This window comes from Fopius arisanus, unplaced genomic scaffold (genome assembly GCF_000806365.1).
Source record: "Fopius arisanus strain USDA-PBARC FA_bdor unplaced genomic scaffold, ASM80636v1 scaffold00077, whole genome shotgun sequence".
Taxonomy (NCBI): domain Eukaryota; kingdom Metazoa; phylum Arthropoda; class Insecta; order Hymenoptera; family Braconidae; genus Fopius; species Fopius arisanus.
In genome coordinates this window covers 234,185-254,592 of record NW_011887816.1, presented here as the reverse complement: position 1 = coordinate 254,592, position 20,408 = coordinate 234,185, and the positions used below count along the sequence as shown (strand labels likewise).

The following is a 20,408-nucleotide window of genomic DNA, read 5'->3' as shown; positions in this document are numbered from 1 at the left end:
GAAAATATTTGTATTTCCAATTAAAGATCAATTACTATTAATGATTGGTTAATTAAATTAATTATTTGCTACTGGAGGTCACAGGGAAATGGAGAAATTAAAGTTGAAATTGGCGCGCAAAAGGTGAGGGTCAAAATCGCGGGTCAATTGTGGGTAAAAAAAAATAATCACCGAATTTCTGTTCAATTGTTCAATTACTCTGATGTTTTTTTATCACTTGAATAAAAAAAAATACAGATAATATAATGAAAATAAAAAAAATTTTGGTTTCAATTTTTTAATCACCGGAAGTTTGACTTCACTGGCGCCACAATGGCCGATCTCTCTTTTCCCTCGGATAACCTAATAGCGTGTCTGTCATTGCGATAAACCGAGTCGCAAATCGAAGGTAATCACAGTTTAAATAAACAATCGCCAGTGATAAACGAGTGATTATTAATTTTCAAGACACCCCCGCCATTTCCAAAATAATATTTTTCGTTCTTCGCCGTTAAATCTGGAATTATTTCCCAGTGTCAAGGGCTTCGGAGGTTATGTCCCCAGACCTGCGATCAGACTCGACCCAGTGGTCAACCCAGGAATAAACAAATTGATTAATTAATTAATTAATAAAGCAGTTGATTAATTGCAAGTGAAGGAGTGATCAGCTGATTATTTTGGATAATTTGGAGGGGTTACTGGCGGTTTGGGGCATTTGTTGCTGTCAAATGTTGTGGTTATGTTTTGTTATTGTATTTATTTATTGATTAATTAGTTTAATTGGTAATTGCAGTCATGGTGCGAATGAATGTCCTCAGTGATGCTCTCAAGAGCATCAACAATGCAGAGAAAAGGGGCAAGAGGCAGGTGCTCCTTCGTCCCTGCTCCAAAGTCATCGTCAAGTTCCTCACAGTCATGATGAAGCATGGTAATTAATTATTTAATTAATTATAAGTATTCTAGAGTCACCATGAAATATCCATTGATCTTGGGTACCAGTGGTTTTAGAAGAAAATGTCAAATACCATTTTTTGTGGGAAATTCAATTTTCGAGGAAAAAGTTTTCTTCTGTTTTTACGTGGAGTACGTGGTTTTGTAGATAAATACGGATTTGTCGTCTTTTTTTAGGGTATATTGGGGAATTTGAGATCGTCGATGATCACCGGAGTGGAAAAGTTGTTGTCAATCTCTCAGGACGGCTGAACAAGTGTGGAGTCATTTCACCGAGGTTCGATGTACCCATCACCGATATCGAGAAGTGGACGAACAATCTCCTCCCCTCCCGTCAATTTGGGTAATTATTTGATTAATTGATCAATCATTTTTTTTTCTACTTCCTCTCAAAAAAAGTTCAAAAAAAAATTTGACATTGAGAATTCATGATTGGATTTTTGTGATTACAGATATGTTGTTTTGACTACCAGCGGTGGTATCATGGACCATGAAGAGGCCAGGAGGAAACATTTGGGAGGAAAAATCCTTGGATTTTTCTTCTGAATTTGTAATTTATAGAAAATAAAAAAATACCTGTCTTAATTTCGTTTCTGTATTTCTTTCCCCTTCCCGCTTTATATTAAATACTTCGAATAATCTATATCTCATTACGGAGTTAATTGCATAATTAAAATGCGTGAAATTCAAATTTTTGAAAATCAAAAAAATTCTCCAGCCCCTCTAATCCCCCCATAATCGCCCCCCCAAAAAAAACAACATAAAAATTATGCCCCATGAATAATTCAACATTTTTTCGAAACTGAACGAAAATTGAATTCAAAAATTCCCGCCAGAAGATGACGCCACCCGTTTGAAAAGTGATTGGGTCCAGCGCACACGTACGCTCACCACTACCACATCACAATCAAACCCCCCAACGTACCGTAGATTCGAGTTGCATTCCAGAGTGAAACAAGAGTGAAGCACCTTCTCCAGCCCCTGACAAAAGTGAAGCCCCTGAATCCCCTGGAGATCACCCTGACCCCCAAAATCGTAAACCCCAAAAAATCCCGTGAAAACCAAAAAATAAAATCCATCACCAAAAAACCTGTGGATTTTTCCGTCAATAAAAAATCGTTTACACCTTCAACCTGATGCCAGGGGACTCCAGACAGGGTTGCCAGGTTTTCCAGAGGTGAACGTTTTCCCATCACCCAAAAAATCCGCGGAAAATTCGGGAAAAACCGGGATTTCCCCCGAATCAGTGATTTTTTTGCGAGTGAAAAAAAAAATGAAAAAAAATGAAAAAAAATCCTTGAATCTTTCCTGTGCAGATTGTAATTTCAATTGTTATTGTTATTAATATATTGTCGGGGGATTCGGATCTGTGGATTAATGCCTGTGAAAATTGTGTAACTTCAGGGAAAATTCATTTATTCGGTACTTCGGGGATTGAAGATGAAACGAAGACGGAGGTGACTCGATTGAATAAATGTGACTGTGGGAAATAAACAAGTGATTGTTCTTGGATTTTGTTGGAACAATTGGGATTTAGACAATGGAAAGGTACCGGTGGAACAGTTCTTGTTGGTCTGTCGTGTGAATTGTTCGTGAGATATTTATTTTAATAAGAAAGTATTGTTTTTGGTGGGAGCTTGAGAAAATGGGGAGCAGAATGGAATTTGTGGAAATTATCGGGATTTTATTCATGGTTTGTCTTCTGGCGGAACAGGGAACCGCCACTGGTGAGTGTTTTTACTTGTTTTTTATTTTTATTTAATAATTTTTATAGATTATGTAACTTCAATGAATTTTTACGCTAGATTTTAGATTACGGATACATGAGTCGAATTTTTGGGATATCTTGGAATCTACGGGGGCTAGCGAATTTTTCGTTAGGACCTTTCTTTCAGAGGGAAATGAAACCGACGGAAAAGCTTCAGAGGAAAATTTCGATATCTCTCGTTGATTCAGAGATATTCGTCGAAATCGGGAGAGTCGTCTTTTCGATTTTATTGGGACGGCAGCTCGGGTTTTTTTTTAATTCGTGGATTATCTCCGTAATTATTGGTTGTAGAGGAAAATGTATTCGACCTTTTTTGCAGTTCGCAAAATTATCTACAAAAAAGGTTAACAACATTTTTCTGCGAGACTGATCAGTGCTCCTACAGGCGCGGCAGAAGTTCATTCGAATCGAGATAAGCTTGACCAGGCATTGAAATCTCCAGCATCCGCATTACCACGCCCCACCACTCCCAATAATTATTTAAAAAATTACCAACAATTACAATTCGCCAAGAAAACCATTAAGAATCCCTCAAATCAATCCAACCATAAATTTCATTCGGAAAACCCACGACTTTCCCACATTTCCATCTTTAAATCATCAAAAAATCGAATTACCGAAATAAAAAAATTGTAATAATTATTTTCACTGCATAATTAATTATCTTTATTCTTGAATACTTTGTTTTTAATGTTGCAGTGAAAATAGAGATTATTCCTCGGGCTTTTCCCCCAAAAATAGAGAAAATCTGAAGAAACAAAAATTTATAATCGCGATTTCCCCATTTTTTTTAACAACCGATTTGAGAGACGAGTGGAGCTGAGTATTATGTGATGTTTAATTGAAATTTATTGGGATCATCTCCCGGGGCAATTGCAGCAAGTGAGTTAAATCGTTGACCCCAAGACCGTGGGCGGTAGTTTCGACAGTTAATGACAAGTGGCACATCATCGCGTCATCAAAATTTCAATTAATTTTCCCCCCAATAATTCCCCAATCTCAATAATTTATAACAACCACAACAATTCGACTACCTCTCCCCTTCATTTATTTTACACAAGAATTAATTCATTTTTAACAATTAATTCATTTTTAAATAAAAATAAATGAACATTTTTTCGTGCCAATCGGGGAATTACGAAATGTTTTTCATTCGTATTTTGTTCGTTCGATGGAAAATTGTTGGTGAGGAATGGCAAAAGGGATTTGCGTGTTCCCCACGCCCCGAAGTCCTTTGTTCCCCTTTAATCACACGTAGTTTACCTGTCCTTCCATTCGTTTCCAGTCGTTATTTCTCCTTCATTCCTGGAGTACACACCGGATATACCACTCCCCCCCTTCCCCCCTTTCCCCATATACCCGATGTAACCCCTCCGCCCCCCCTGTCCCCCCCCGAGACCTCATTTATACGCCATTCACCTGCATCCTATGTCTTCTTTCCCACCGATTTTTGTAATTCGACATTAGTTTTTCCCGGGATTATCTCCGCACACAAGGGCTTCACTAAAAAAAGTCGGGGGAGTTTTTTATGCAGATTTTTGTCCGCTTGGGAAAAGGTCTTGTCGGTTTTTATTGTGGAAACAATCGTTTTTGAGATTTTTATGGGTTTTTATGACAGGATTTTGGGGAAATTCGGGTTTTGCGATTGATTTGGATTTTTTTTTTGCAATTCGCGGTGGAATATCTCGGTAATTATTGGATTGACGAAGAAATGAGATCTCAGTTTTTTCTAGAGAATTTTCCGATCTTTAAAAAAGATTCTACGAATTTTTCCGAGAAATCAATCATTTCCAAGATAATTCAATATTTCATAAACCAAAATTTTGTTAAAAACCCAATTTTCCAGGAAACTCAATTTCCCCTGGACTTGCATCTGTAAATAACTCAAAAACGACTAGATTCCCGACAAAAACTGTCAGAGCCTTTTCCGCAGAGAATTTCCTCTGGAACAAAAAAGGTCCAGTGAACTTTCCCCTAAACCCTCCCCCTCCCCCGATAATTCCACAAAACCGCGATATACCTGAAACCTGAAAGTGGAAATTTGTCTTTGTCCCGGTGTATCGAACCTGAAAAAATTTCTAAAACCTAAAAAAAATGAAGAGTGAAGAGTAACGAAAGAGGAATCGTGTTACATCACGCCATGAGAGGAAGTTGAAGTGGTTTAGAAGATGGAGTGAATAAAAAATCCTGGAGTGAAACTCTTATGGTCGATATGAGAAGGGAATGCTCTCCATCTTCTTCAGGGGCTATTGCTCCTCCAATCGCAATTTGCTCATTGTCAATTGTCAATTGATTCCCCTTGACAGCGCTCCAATTCATCGGGTCAATTTATTCATGAACATCATTTATTCAGCCCAAACAGACGAGTTGTTTATTTATTTTAGGTGGGGCTGGAGATCTTTATGCCACAGTATAAACTTTTATCGTTTCAGTTTAAATCTTTCAGATAGAGGGAGAGATTTTATTTTGGGATTCACTTTCAGAATTTGCTGACGGAAATCTGATTCAATCTCCAACTCAATTTCAGTTTCAGTTTATTATTCATTTTTCTCGGGTTTATACAGATTTTCAACGGAACGTTTATAGCTTTTTTCTATTATTACTCGGTAATTACGAAATTCAGGGGAAAATTGTGGGAAGATTTTTTGAAGCTGGGGAAATTCTCCAGATTAAAGTCCTTTTGACATTTTTTCACTCGATTACTTGCCCTCGAGATAATTGAGTAATTGGAATAAATAGAAGATTAAATTCATTGTGACTTTTCGGAACATTGATTTATTGAATCGGAATTTTCTCCAGAAGGAGTGGCTGTAGCAAAAAATCTCACAGAACCTTTTTTGAAGGCAAGAAAATTTCCCACGGAAAAGTCTCGGGGCATTTCCCTCTGGAATCACTCCCCATGGATATAATCCAGCGTTTAAGTGTTCTACAGAATTAGACCTGTTGAATAAATTCGTTTCTGGGGGATTGTAATTATTATATAAAAAATTATAGTACATTGGAAAATTCTGATAATTCACTGGTGACGATGGGTGCACACGTGCTTGTCATCTTGGATATTTTTCCAAGTACAGAAAGCCTTAAGAAACTCCAACAACTCGAGACATCCGCAGCCTTGACGGATATATCTATAGAGTTTATGGCGTTTATGTAGACGGTAATGGGGGGGAAATGAGGGGAAATGAGGGGGAAAAGAGGGGAAAAAAGGGGAGAGGACGTCCCAGGCCTGGGGGGCGGTCAGTGGCCTCAAGACTTCTCTCTAACTCCAGAACCTGAGTTCCAGACTCTGGGATTTCAGGTGGCGTCCCGGAATTATTCATTTATTTTTATTATTACTCGGTAATGAGGAAATTTAGAGAAAAATGGTAAGGAAATTTTTTGAAGCTGAGGAAATTCTCTGGATAAAACCTTCCGGACATTTTTTGATGAAATTATTTCATCCGGAGATAATTGAGAAATTGGAAAAGATAGAAAATCGAATTTACTGTGAATTCATTCTAGAGATTCAATTCTCTCGACAGCAATTAAATTTATCCCAAAATGCCAGAGGACTTTTTTGTAGCCGTCTTTATCCTCCCCAAAAAAGATAATCACTCATTTCCCCCTAAACCCACTCCCCCCCGAGATAATGAACTCCCAAGCGTGCGGCGCGTAATAATAAACGATTCACTGACACTAAAAAAATTAACAACAAATAAAAAAAAAGCGATAACACAACACGTGATGTAATCTAGGTCAATCCACGTAATTAAGATAATTCATTTGATTTCCGCTTTGATGATTTCACTATCGCATGCGGAATTGCAAAAATTTCTCCTTTCGCCGGATTTATCGGGGGATAATTTCTTTTTTTTTTCAACATCAATAAATAAATAATAATTGCATCGGAAATCGTGAGGGCATTGGCCTCGGATTTCAGTTGGCAGAGAGTCGGAATAAAAAATCAGATCCCGGGGTTGTTTTACCCCAGGAACCCACCCCAGGGGTGGGGACATCTGCAAAATGTTGGCGCATTGCGTCTTACCACCGAAAACCCGACATTTATTTCGTCTACCAGAGAATTCCCGCAGTCTAGGGGTTGTCAACCCCTTCATCCCATAAATTTCATAATCATCCCCTCAAATTTATCAATTAATCCATCATTTTTATTTTATTCTGGTAATTTTTTTATAAATATTTAAACTTAAATCGGGTCGTGGCTTTTTAAATGCCCAGCGAAAGATTTTTCTTTCGTTCTATTTTTGGCAGCTTGGCAGCTGTCGGGGTGCTGTCAAGGGGTGCCAAGGCGACAATAAGGGCTCGTTTCCCCCCTTCTACCCCGAGAGGAAACCGGAAAAAACACCCGCTGGCCAGGTGCACCCCGGCGTAACAACAAAATAAAGATAGAAAAAAATTGCGAGAAATTAATAACGAAAACTGGCGGAAAAATTTAAATAAAAAAGCGAAAATAACAGGGACTATTCTATCCCCTTTAAAAAATCATTTGCCATAAAGTATTTGATGAAAATATTGTTACTGTTTATTATATCCTTTTATTTTTTAATTAAGTCATTGTTAATTATTGGCTGGAGTTGTTTAATACTTCACGTGAGAATTTTTCTCTCCGTGTTTCGATAAAAATTATCGAAAAAAAATGCTTGTTTCATAATTACGGTGTTTATTGTAATTGTGTGCGCGTGTTGCTTGTTGTTGATAAAAAACGGTAAATATGTAATTACTCGGAAAAGATAAGAAGTATTTTGTAGTGAAGTGAAGCGGCGTCCCCCGATTCCGCGCTTTTTTCGGAAATATCTCCTGAACCAGCGGAAATACCGTAATTTTCGTAATTACGTTTTCTATAGATCTCAATGAACTCCACAAAAAAGGTCCCTACCACATTTCGCTATCTGACTTCGATCTCGAGATTTTCGCGAAAAACGAGTTCACGTCACGACACGACTGTCCCCATTTTCCAACAGTCACGAGCGCCTTATCAGTGCTCTTATCAAAATTCTTATCAGAACCTTTTCTATAGCTCTCGATTAGCCCTACAAAAAATATTCCCACAAAAATTTCGCTAACTCCTTCGATTCCCGAGATATTTCAAAAAAACTCAATTTTTCTATTTTTATTATCATGAATATGGCGTCTGCCATGTGTCACTTTCTTTTTTCATGAATAATAATAATTATTTATTTATTGATAACGGGATGGGGAACAGATGCGTTTAGACACGCGCACTTGAGTTCAAATTCTCCCCCTTATGCCAGTCGTTTCAATTTGTTCCCCTCCAGGGATTTTTTTTTTTTAACATTCGTCGCAAGTGCACTTGCACTTTAAAACTCTAGAACGTGCCTCAAAACGCCAGCTAGACTGTTCCTTTTCCATTCACACCCCTTCCCCTTCCCTAATAACCCAGGGAAATTTATTTTGAGTGGATTAAACCGCCACGTCGACAGTCTCCATACAAAAAAGATCTTGAATTCCGTCTGGAGTTGAATTGTTTAATTCTCCAAAAATTCCATAAAAAAATTCCACTATAATAAATTAACGTTAAAATTCTTCAATGAATGTTCAATAAAAATTGTTGATGACCCGTTGGAAAAAAAATTCGTTGAAAAATATTTAACCAGCTGTAAGGAAATTCCGGAATTCCTGGGGACCGGTCACGAATCCCAATTCTCTGAGTCATGAGCATTCTCCGGGTGGATAAAAGGCCGAGAGCCTTTGAGTACCGGATTTATTAATTACCGCAATTCCTTATCTCAACGGTATCAGTCACTGGGTTCCACCCAGTGCTTCATGCTCCAGAAATCGCGTCTGACTTTTTTCGTGATGTTTTCACTTTTTTTTTCATCAGCCCAGAGGAACTCATCACGCAGGTCATCCAGTATTCATACTAGGCTTTTATCAGGCTTCGTCGACACCAGCTCCCAGGGAATAATTATCTCTGGGTGTAATTTCTGGGTCGACGTCGTGTGCAGGAATAAATCATAAATTCATTGAGTATTGAATTTTTTTTCCGGCAAATCTTTTCATGGAGTAAAATCATTTCGGCTCTCAATAAAACGGGGAAAAATTCTCTGGGACTGGTTTGTGGGTCAGCTAGACGTCATATGCAATAGATAACCCATTGAGTCATCCATCGAGGGAGAGTTCGTCTGCAGTAACGATATCTTTCATTTTTTTTCAGAGTCTCTGCAAGAACCGCGTTTTGTCACGCAACCATCGGGCGTCAGCAATATCCTGATAGAAAGTCGTACCAAGATTTTGCAATGTCAAGCTCGAGGTGAATATAAACAATTTCCCCATCCCCACAATAAAAAAAAAATATCCTGATCCGATGACACGTGAGGAGAAGCCCCTGAAGGTGTAACCAAATCCCCAGGTACCTAAAAAAAAAAATTCTCCACAGGCTACCCCCAACCGAAGTACCGGTGGTTCAAGGATGGGGTTGCCCTGAGCAACGAGTTGACGTCGGAGCCCTTCTGGAGGATTCAGAGCCCAAAGAGAAAAGACGCTGGTGTGTACTACTGCGTCGCCACCAACGATGTCGGCTCAGTTTTCAGTGAGCGTGTCAAATTCTCGGTTGCTTACATGGGAATATTTGAGGATCCCCTGGAGAAGCTCGTGGATGTGGAATTCGGTGGGGCTGCTATCCTGGAGCTACCGGAGATTGAGAGCCATCCACCACCCGATGTCACATGGTCAACACCAGATGGTCCCATTCCTTATGACATCAAGTACGCCGTCAGTGAGAATAAATTACTGATTCTCAATGCCAATGACAGGGACGAGGGATCCTACAGGGCACGAGCACTCAATACGTACATCGGTAAGGAGGAGTACTCACCATTTTTTAAGCTCAAGGTCGATGGAGATAGCACGCTGGAGGTACCTCCTACTATTATCATTCAACCGAGGGACACCAAGATCATCAAGGATCAGTCTGTCAGCAATTTGGACTGCATTGCTAATGCTAGATCTCTTCATGAACTCAGGACACTCTGGACCAAGGATGGAATACCTATTGAGAACGCCAGGATATCCTTCAGCTTTCGGGATCTGTGGAATAGAACACTTGAACTTATTTCTGCTAATTCAACTTATAGGGGCGTTTACACTTGTCATGTTGAGATGAGGAGTGGGGGATTTCCTGTTATCAATTCCAGTGCTAGTGTTGATGTCCTTGAGAAACCGACTTTTGTCAGTGAACTTAAGAGAGAGACGCATGGGGAATATGGATCTCAGGTCAGGATTCCCTGTGATGTCCTGGGGGTACCAACTCCTAAGATCGAGTGGTTTCATAATGCTCAGCCTGTTGGAGGCACTAGGTGAGGATTTTTTGGCGTCTGAGGGAATTTGCAATTCGGAGATTTAAAAAATTGCAATTTTTTAATAGATTTCACGTCGATGATGACGGATCACTCGTGATAAAACGTCTGACGATGGATTACGCGGGGATGTTCCAGTGTCTGGCCTCCAATGAAGCTGGCGAGGCATCCAGTTATACTTGGCTCAAGGTCAAAAGTGAGTAGATAGTTTTGAGGTAGTTATTCCAAGAATAATCCAACAATCATTTATTTTATCCGGGTTAATTTATGTGGGAGCAGGCGAGAAGAGAAAGAGGGTTGCCCGTCGTGCAGCTGGCTACAGGGTAGTCAGAGTACGACAATCAGATCGACGTTTTGAATTCACACAATACCCAGAGAGTAAGGAAAATAATCGGGGAACCGAACAATCAAAATTCACCGAGAGACAGCTTTTATTTTTTCTTCTCTTCGTTTTTTTTTTGTTTTTTTTTCATTCTAGGTCTGGAATCAAATCAACTTCCATGAGATTTTCAGAGATATCTCCGAAATGAGGGGTGATACGGAATTTTTCGTCTGAATTTTTTTTGTAGAGCTGATCGAGAAGCGGAAAAATCATTTCTACGGAAAATTTTGTATTTCTCCTTGGTGCGATGATATTTCGAGAAAATCACGGAAATTCATATTTTGACTTCAGATTTTAGGTTTTTCATGTGGTTCTTTAGTTTTTGAAAACACATATGTAGATCAGAGACGATAGCGTAATCATCACCAAAGGCACAGCTTGACATCATGCTTGTTTTATTTTTTTTTATATTGTTGTGTGCAATTCTTGCATTTGTAGGAACTCAACCTTTAATTAGTGGGACATTTCATTAATTCCTCCAAAAATCACTCCAAAAATATTTATTCCAGAATATGAACCGTCACAATTAATTTCCATTTGATCATTAAATCAATAATAAATACAGAGAAGTCGATGAAATGTCCAATAAATCGTGCCCCGGCCCCTAGAAGAGTGTATCCTCTAGACTTCTGCATCAGTTTCGCCCTCACTCTCCCCTCACGCATGATTCCCAGCCCCCAGGATCCTCCAGGATTCCTCAGGAACTCCCTAACATAAACTTGCTTTCAGCCTCGACTCCAATCCTGGAGACGAGTCCTCGAAACCTAACCGTCCTCGACGGCAAGGACGCCACGCTCACCTGCAGAGCAGTGGGTGCACCAATTCCCAACACCACCTGGATCTTCAACGATACGATACCAGTGGAGATCGCAGGTCGTGTGCAGCTCCTGGAGTCTGGAGACCTCTCGATATCCCCAGTGAAGGTGAATGACGCTGGTAAATACACATGCATCCGTTCAAACGACGCAGGAACGGTCAACGGTTCTGGCTACCTGTCGATCCACGTGAGAACTCAGATAATCCGTCCACCAAGTGACACATCAGTCCTTCTAGGACACACAGCAGAGCTCCAGTGTCGAGTGTCGAACGATCCAAACGTTCCCTTCGACATCGACTGGTTTCATAATTCTCAATTGATGAATCTGAGGGCAAGTCCCAGGGTCAAGATGAGAGACGATGGAGCTCTGGAGATTGTTGCTGTCAGGGCGTCTGACGTAGGGGAGTACACGTGCTCTGTTATTTCACCTGGTGGTAATGAAACACGAAGTGCTAGACTCAGTGTCATTGAGCTGCCATTTGCACCGATCAATGTCATCGCTGAGAGGAATGAGAGGATATCACCGAGGGCGATCAACGTCACATGGGTACCTGGATTCGATGGCAACAGCCCCACCACGAAGTTCGTTGTTGAGAGACGAGTGGTACCTGAGATGGGACCCATTGCTGATACTCTTTCTAATTGGGTTGTTGAGGATGACAATGTGTCTGCGGTTGTCAGGTGGTGTTTGCTCCGAGACTTGAAAGCAGCGGCTGCTTATCAGTTCCGGGTGACGGCGGTGAATTTAGTGGGTGAGGGCCCACCCTCAGAGCCCAGCAACATCGTGGCCCTTCCCCAGGAGCCACCCTCAGGTCCTCCAGTGGGTCTTGTAGGTTCTGCACGCTCGGATTCGGAAATAATCACCCAGTGGCAGCCACCCCTGGAGGAGCACAGGAATGGCCACATCCTCGGGTACATCCTGAGGTATCGTCTGCATGGGTATTACAATCAAAGCCCCTGGATCACCCACAACATCACCAACGAGGCCCAGAAGAACTACTTGATATCGGACCTCATCACCTGGAAGGATTACATCGTGCAGATTGCTGCGTACAATGACAAGGGTGTGGGTGTATTCACCGAGGGATTGATCATTAAGACGAAGGAGGGAAGACCCGAGGCACCACCGACGAACGTCAGGGCAGAGGCCGTCAACTCGACGTCCATCGGGGTCTGGTGGAAGCCCCCAAATCCTCAGAAGATCAATGGCATTAATCAGGGTTACAAAATTCAGGCGTGGACCGGTGGAAATTTCACTGATTCCAACGAATTCAAATCCCTGAAGGTGCCACCCAGTCTCTTCGATCCTCTGGCCGAGCAGAGTGCAGTGATCAGTGGTCTGAGGAAGTACACCATCTACAATATCACGGTTCTCTGCTTCACAGACCCAGGAGATGGTGAGAGATCGACTCCCATCGAAGTGAGAACCAGTGAGGACGTACCTGGAGAAGTGGAGAATCTCCAGTTCGACGATATCAGCGATCGAGCATTGACTGTTCGCTGGAGTCCTCCCGGTGAGGTGAACGGTGTCCTCACGGGTTATAAACTGACGTATCAGATCAAGGACAATGTCGATTCCCTTCGTGTCCTCAATTTCTCAGCTGACGTATTATCCAGTAAAGTGGAGCACCTGCAGCCGACGACGCATTATCGTTTTGAGGTGACAGCTTGGACGTCGAGGGGTGCAGGAAGGCCCAGGGTGGCGACAATTCAGTCTGGGGTGGAGCCAGTGCTACCAGAGCCACCACTCAAGCTCGCCCTCTCGAATATCGATGCCTTTTCCGTTGTCCTCCAGTTCACTCCAGGCTTCGACGGCAATTCATCGATCCTCACGTGGTCTGTCCAGGCCCAGACCCCCAGGAATACCACCTGGTACACCATCTTCGAGGTGTCAGACCCGGACGCCTCGACGATCACCGTTGGAGGACTCATTCCCTTCATGCAGTACAAATTGAGGCTCATCGCTGTTAATGTTGTGGGTGCCTCCAAGCCGTCAGAACCCACCAAGGAATTCCAGACAATTCAGGCACCGCCCTCTCATCCTCCCAGGAACGTCACCGTCAGGGCAATGAGTGCCACTGAGCTCAGGGTCCGGTGGATACCACTACAGCAGATCGAGTGGTATGGCAATCCCAGGGGGTACAACGTGACCTTCACCGAGGTCAGGACTAATAAATCCAAGAGCATCGCCATCGAGGATCACACTGCCAATTCGTACGTCCTGGAGGCAATGGAGGAGTTTGCACTCTACGAGATCGTCATGCAGGCGTACAACGACGTGGGGTCATCCCCATCGAGTCCAAAAGCCATCGAGAGAACTAGGGAATCCGTTCCCTCCGTGGGCCCTTCCAATGTCGAGGCTAATGCCACTTCCTCGACGACGATTTTAGTCAGGTGGGGTGAAATTCCTGTTGTCCATCAGAACGGACAGATCGAGGGCTACAAGGTCTTCTACGGGGCCAGTGGTTCACCCTATCAGTACAAAAACATCCCCAGGAACACGACATTCACCACAACTCTGACTGAACTCCGGAAATTCGTTCAGTATCACATTCAGGTGCTGGGTTACACGAGATTGGGGGATGGGGCTCTGAGTGGTCCACCTGTCAGGGTTCAAACCTTCGAGGATGTTCCTGGACCTCCGTCCAATGTCTCATTTCCTGATGTATCATTCAGCACTGCCAGAATCATCTGGGATACGCCTGAGGATCCCAACGGTGAAATTCTCGCCTACAAAGTCATGTTTCATTTGAATAATAGTCAGGAGAGGATCTTCTCCAAGGAATTCCCGGCGTCTGACCGGACATTCCAGGCGCATGACCTCGAGGCCGAGAGGTACTACATGTTCTCGGTTGCTGCACAGACGAGATTGGGATGGGGTAAAACAGCATCGGGTCTGGTTCTCACCACCAACAACCGGGAGAGGCCACAGCCACCCTCGATGCCCCAGGTGAGTCGATCCCAGGTTCAGAGCAGACAGATCACTTTCTCGTGGACACCAGGACCCGATGGTTTTGCACCTCTTCGTTATTATACAGTCCAGAAGAGCGAGAACTCCGGTCCTTTTCAGATCATCCCCGAGAGGGTCGACCCCACGTTGACGTCATACACAGCCAATAATTTGAAGCCCTTCACCTATTATCAATTTCGAATCCAGGGGACCAATGATATTGGTCCATCCTCGTGGAGTGGTGAGTCTATTCAGGTGCAGACACTGCCAGCAGCACCAGCCAGGGGTGTCACTGGACTCAGAGTTGTTCCCATCACGACGACGAGTGTCGAGGTGCACTGGGAGGTGATCGAGGAGGTGCACTGGAGTGGGGATTACGAGACCGGTGGTTATCGCGTTGTGTATCAGCCAGTTTCGGATTTTCCAACGGCCCTGGAGGCCACCCCCAAGCAGGAGATCCTGGGGATCAGACAGGGCAAAATGGTACTGAGTGATCTGATGGAGGACAGGAATTATGAGATCGTTGTCCTGCCATTTAACTCCGAGGGCGATGGACCAGCAAGTCCTCCAGTCACTGTTTACGTGGGTGAGGCTGTGCCGACGGGGGAGCCCCAGGGGGTCAGGGCACTCCCCATATCTGGGACTGAGGTGACGCTCCAGTGGAGACCACCTCTTGCCAATATGCAGAATGGAGATCTACTGGGGTACAAGATATTCTATCTCGTCACTGATTCACCCCAGGCACTCGAGAAGAAACAGGAGGAGGAGATCGAGGTCGTACCTGCCTCCTACCTCATCCACAATCTCGTATTCCTGGATAAATACACGGAGTACAGGATTGAGGTGCTCGCTTTTAATCCAGCTGGTGATGGCCCAAGATCACCCCCCATCACTGTGAGAACGAAACAAGATTTACCTGGTGCACCCATGAATCTCCAATTCTCCGAGATCACGATGACGAGTATGAGGGTCACCTGGGATCCACCCAGGATGAGGAATGGCGAGATCGTCGGGTATATCGTGACTTATGAAACTGCTGAGCAGAATGACAAGTTCAGTAAACAGGTCAAGCAGAAAGTAACCGAGGGGAGTCTCCTGGTGCAGCCCCTCGAGGAAGAGGTGACTTATACCTTCATGGTGAGGGCATTGACCATTGATTTTGGTCCACCTGTTTCGGGGAATGTCACCACTGGGCCCCAGGAGGGATCACCCATGGCACCCAGTAAACTCAGTGTCACCAAGACTCCGGTTTCCAGTGTTGACATGCAGTGGGTGAATGGAGCCTCGGGGAAGGGCCCCATCCTCGGGTACTACATCGAAACCAGGAGGAAAGGTAATTTTTGGGGGTTGATTATTTTTTATTCAGGGGTGGGAGAGAGAAATTTTCTCCTTCTCCCATCTCCCAATGGATTCCTCTTTCAAATCGAATCTTAATTATTTTTTCATATGTTATTTGTTTATTCGTGGTGGGTACAGCCATCGAAGATTGGCGGAAGTGTAAGTCTAACATCCCCTTGAGTTCATTTGCAACATAATTATTCCATTAGATACATTTACCATAACAATTAATTCATTCTTCATAATTTCTCGTTATCAGCAATTGTAATCCATTCATTAATACCCGAATTAATTAATTTTCAATCATAATTATTTAATTACTGACAAAATTCGCAATCCAATTATTAATTAAATTAATATCAAATAACATAAATATATATATTTTCAGTCTTTTGGGAATTAAAAAACGAATAGATCCAATAGTGATTTTTTTTCATTAAAAATTGACATTCAGAAAAATTGATAATAATTGGATAATCTTTGGCTTTAGACGAGACTCGCTGGCAGACAATCGTGAAGACGAGCAACGGCCCCTTGACGGACTACTCGGTGTCTTACCAGAACCTTCTGCCCTCCACTTCGTACCTCTTCAGGGTGATATCATATAATCGATACGGAATAAGTTATCCCGCTTATTCTTCAGAGACAGTGGTAACCCCATCGAAGCTCTACTTCGAGTACGCGTACCTCCAGTACAAGCCATTCTACCGTCAGACGTGGTTCATGGTGACCCTGGCAGCGACGTCGATCGTCATCATCATCATGGTTGTGGCAGTGCTGTGCGTCAAGAGCAAAAGCTACAAGTACAAGCAGGAGGCGCAGAAGACACTGGAGGAGTCGATGGCAATGGACATCGATGACAGACAGGCATCTGATCTGTCTCTGTACAGGACGAGACCCTCAGGTGGTACCTTGAATATAGGCAGCGCCTGTGGTACACTCGGCAAGAGGAGCACCCTGGGAAGGAAGTCCATTCATCCACCACCACCTCCCATGCATGGAAAATCACCACCAAGACCATCACCAGCTTCTGTCGCTTATCACAGCGATGAGGAGAGTCTCAAGGGGTACGATGAGAATCCTGATGACTCCAGTGTCACCGAGAAACCCTCGGAGATCAGCTCCACTGACTCTCAGGGATCAGAGAGTGAAAACGAGAGTGTCCAGTCGGATCCCCACTCCTTCGTAAATCACTACGCAAATGTAAATGACTCCCTCCGCCAATCCTGGAAGCGACAGAAGCCTGTGAGGAATTATTCCTCGTACACAGACTCTGAGCCAGAAGGTAGTGCAGTTGTCAGTTTAAACGGTGGACAGATCATCATGAACAACATGGCGAGGTCCCGAGCACCTCTCCCCGGCTTCTCCTCATTCGTATGATCCTCCTGACACCTGGAGCAACTTATCATTGTGATATACTAATTGACATTAACAATTTATTAATTTATAGACTCACTCATCGAGATCTCCGTAGCTTACGAAGGGAGAAGACAGTTTAGATTATAGATAGTACATATTTTTGAGTGTCCTGGAGCTTTTCATGAGCTCGTCATGAGATCCTGAAATTACTGCATTTATCGCCTGTGCCACCACTTATTTTTGGTTTTTTTGTGAGATTTTCTCCTGCCATCGCATGTAAATTTAGCTCTCATACGTACATTCTGGGGGAGAGAGGTAAAATAATTTCCTCTTTATGCCAACGATTCATTCATAAATTGATGTTCATCATCCGGACCTTTTGGAGATCAATTCATATTTTTTTTTAATGGGTATTCATTTTCACCATTTAATTACACTTTTTGCTGGTGAAATTATCAGAGATTTTACCCCTCTCTCCCCTGATATCGAAAACAATCATATCGTTGGAGTAAGTACGTAATCTTGTTTGTAAAGATTATTAGGGTCCGAGTGTCTGTAAATATTCCTAACACACTTGACTGAAGATTTATTTTTATTTGATTATTGGAGGAGAATTTCATTTGTCCAACACATACGAGACAGATTTAATTAGTAATTAGTTGATAAATAAATCTTTAGGACCAATATCCTCGGGAGGGTAGGAAAAAGGCTGAATTTACAAATTTTTCTATTAATTAGGGGCAGAATGGACTCCACTTCAACTTTTTGAATTAATTAACTTTTTCATTTACTGTTAAATTGTAAATTAATCGCAATTAATGATTTTTCTTTGGTTCTTTTTCATGATTACTTTCCCCTTGGGTCATGGATATTTCGAATTTTAATAAATTATCCATTTTGCCCCACCCTCAGCCCTGCTATTATCAGGGGTCCAATCACTGCCCACCATTTCAACGTTTAGTTCAATTTCTCTATTTATAAATAATTATAGCAGGAATACTTATCAATCAATAAGTAAATTTAAGAAATGTTTTCTTTTCGTACATGTTATTACCTTTAATAAAAAGCGATTTATTAAATTTATGAGAATATCCATTTGTCTATTAATTATAAAAATGGGATTTCATGGGTTCAGACATTGAGACTCTTCTCGCATTTCTGGTACCAACTGGCGAGATTTGAGGGAAGAGATTTCGGGGAAATTTGTTTGAGGGCTGACCAGACAGCGACGTCTCCGATTCCAGGAGTTTTACGAGTGGAGAACCAATTTCCATTGGTTATTTTCTTATCCAGAATATTTATGATTGATAGTTTGATTTTTAAATTGTCCTGGGAGACGAGTTGGTGGGAGAGGTCGAGAATTCCATCGATTTTTGTGGCTTCCTCCGGAGGGAGGGAGTCGTGGTTGTCCAGGAGTCTTGAGAGGTACCTGAGGAGATTCACTTCACCCAAAATTCTCGACTCGTGGAGACTAGAGAGCACCAATTCTGCATTGTTCACTGGAAATTCGAAATTAATCCCTACATTCTCCATTTTTGCTCCATAATTAGATTAATTACCTTTTTTCCAAATCAACGAGATGCTGATGACACTCTCTCCACATCCTCTGGTCCTCCCAAATCCTTCAGGAATCACTCCTTGGACACTGGAATGCTGGAAGGGTTCTATTCTGAAGTCCACGTCACTCCAGAGTTTTTTTAGCGCCAGAAGGGAGTAGGCAGGGCTCTCGGGGTTGACGTTCACCACGAAATCCGCAGTCACGGGTTCCTGGACAGGGAGAAATCAATGAGGGATGGGTTCAGGAAAATTTTAGGCAAGACGTTTTACCCTTTTGGATTTTCTCGGGCTCTTGGGATTCTCGTTCGACTTCAGGACATCACAGAGACTCAGCACTTGAGCCTTCAGCTCTGCCAATTGCACCAGGATCTTCTCCTGCCTCGTCTCCAGAGCTTTAACTTCAGGGAGAGGACTCTGCGAAAATAATTGTCAAATTCATTATCACTTGTGAATATAAAATAAAATCTGTTTTTTCTCTGGAGAACTGAAGGAATCAATGGAAAATTATTGAAACTGTAATGAATAAAAAATGAATTATTAATATAAACAATTGTGTAAAATTATTATGAACCCCTGAATTTTCCGAAAATTCCAGCTGTGGAATTTCCAGCGATGGAATGACATTTTCGTTCGAAAAAAAAAGAAAGAATTTTATCGTTAACCCTATTTTTCATTCGGATTTAAGTCGACGAGTGAAACCATCGATTCAAAAAAAAAAAACAATTACAAAATGCCAGTGCCCAGGGCAAGGAAAAATTGTCCGAGGGGAGGAGAGAGAGTGGCACCTCCACACATCGATCAAGCCCAACACCATATTCTCTTGGATCGAGTGATTAGTGCCCCTTGAAATTTCGGGATAAGTTGATCGTCAAAAGTACTGATATTTTTCTCGACTAGTCATGGCCTGTCCGAGGGTGAGTTTGAATTTTTAATCGACTCCTGGGTGTCCCTCGGGTGCGTCCACCACTGGAAAATTACGGGGAAATCAGTGGAAAAATGGGGAAAAACCTTGAGATAGTTGATAACCTGCGATGTGACATTCGAGTCGATCCTGCAGTCCTGCCTCGTGTGGCCATTGCGATGAATATTTTTCATTTCGTACATGCAATCACTCGATCGTTCCGGCAATTCGTCGTGATGGATTATCGGGCGTAAACTGTACATTGTCGTCATTTTGACGGTCTTTTTGAGGTCGATCGGCTTTTTTTGAACGATTTTTCAATTTTTTTCTGAGGATTTTCACACCGTTTTTTCGTTTCAACGACTGTTACTGTTTTTTATGCCGCCATTTTTTTAGATCGAGTGATTGTTGTTGTCGGTTTGGCTTCGGGGGAGTTCGGGATAGCGGGGGGCGGGGGAATTCAAAATTTGGGTTTTGGGAGGAATTTTCCTGGGAATAATTGAGAAAAAATTTCAAAATCATCGCGAAAATCCCGGAAGTCGGATCTGATCGAAATAAAAATCATTAATAAATGAATTATTCAATTAATTAATTGGGATAAGTCAGTGAAAAAATTAATAATCAAAATAATAATTAAAAACCCGCAATCCAAAAATCCAGTGCCTTTCGAAAAACCCAAAGAATCAAAATGTCATTCACTCCAAAAATTTTTCAACAAAAAAAATGATCAATTTGATTTAGGCGGGAAACAACTCCAATCAATACACTCCCCCCTCCCTCCCATCAATCCCCGCGATTTGGAAAAAAAATGCCGTGAAAATTCCCCGAGAATTCCAAAATCTCGGAAAACCCTCTCCCACCAAAAAATTTTCTCGAAATATATTTTTTCATTTTCCACTTCCCCCAGTCACCCCCTGCACCCCGAGCTTTGCAGATGGCGTATTCCCCCGGGCAGTGGTGAAAAATCTCTCTCGCGACATTCCTCCCCCCGAGTGAAATACCCGACAAAAAAAAATCCCCAACCCGTTAAAAACTCAAAATCCATCCCCTTAAAAATCATCCCCCGAAAAATCGTTCCTCCCCCGTGGCTATC

General features: G+C 42.4%; 3 protein-coding genes across 6 annotated transcripts; 2 read left to right on the top strand and 1 right to left on the bottom strand.

Moving 5' to 3' along the window:
* The first annotated feature begins 277 nt into the window (after window positions 1-277).
* On the top strand, window positions 278-1,515 carry LOC105269995 (40S ribosomal protein S15Aa). Its single transcript, XM_011310643.1, has 4 exons — window positions 278-388; window positions 773-907; window positions 1,108-1,273; window positions 1,383-1,515. Exons 2-4 carry the CDS (start codon window positions 775-777, stop codon window positions 1,474-1,476), a joined length of 393 nt encoding a protein of 130 aa, XP_011308945.1. The 5' UTR covers window positions 278-388; window positions 773-774; the 3' UTR covers window positions 1,477-1,515.
* Window positions 1,516-2,211: 696 nt separating this feature from the next.
* Window positions 2,212-17,427, top strand: sdk (sidekick cell adhesion molecule). 2 transcript variants are annotated; one of them, XM_011310640.1, is made up of 7 exons: window positions 2,212-2,657; window positions 8,871-8,966; window positions 9,093-10,011; window positions 10,080-10,207; window positions 11,123-15,493; window positions 15,637-15,657; window positions 15,989-17,427. In XM_011310640.1, exons 1-7 carry the CDS (start codon window positions 2,576-2,578, stop codon window positions 16,876-16,878), a joined length of 6,507 nt encoding a protein of 2,168 aa, XP_011308942.1. In that variant the 5' UTR covers window positions 2,212-2,575; the 3' UTR covers window positions 16,879-17,427. The 2 variants fall into 2 exon arrangements, with proteins under 2 accessions (XP_011308942.1, XP_011308943.1); XM_011310641.1 differs by lacking the exon at window positions 15,637-15,657.
* Window positions 17,428-17,431: 4 nt separating this feature from the next.
* AIMP2 (aaRS-interacting multifunctional protein 2) lies at window positions 17,432-19,694 on the bottom strand. Of its 3 annotated transcripts, none has more exons than XM_011310636.1 (4): window positions 19,423-19,694; window positions 18,685-18,828; window positions 18,417-18,624; window positions 17,432-18,356 (listed from the first exon to the last, which is right to left on the bottom strand). In XM_011310636.1, the coding sequence occupies exons 1-4, from the start codon at window positions 19,585-19,587 to the stop codon at window positions 17,989-17,991; spliced, it is 885 nt and encodes a 294-aa protein (XP_011308938.1). In that variant the 5' UTR covers window positions 19,588-19,694; the 3' UTR covers window positions 17,432-17,988. The 3 variants fall into 3 exon arrangements, with proteins under 3 accessions (XP_011308938.1, XP_011308939.1, XP_011308940.1); XM_011310637.1 differs by having other exon boundaries at window positions 19,441-19,694; XM_011310638.1 differs by lacking the exon at window positions 19,423-19,694 and adding an exon at window positions 19,142-19,396.
* Between the last annotated feature and the right edge of the window lie 714 nt (window positions 19,695-20,408).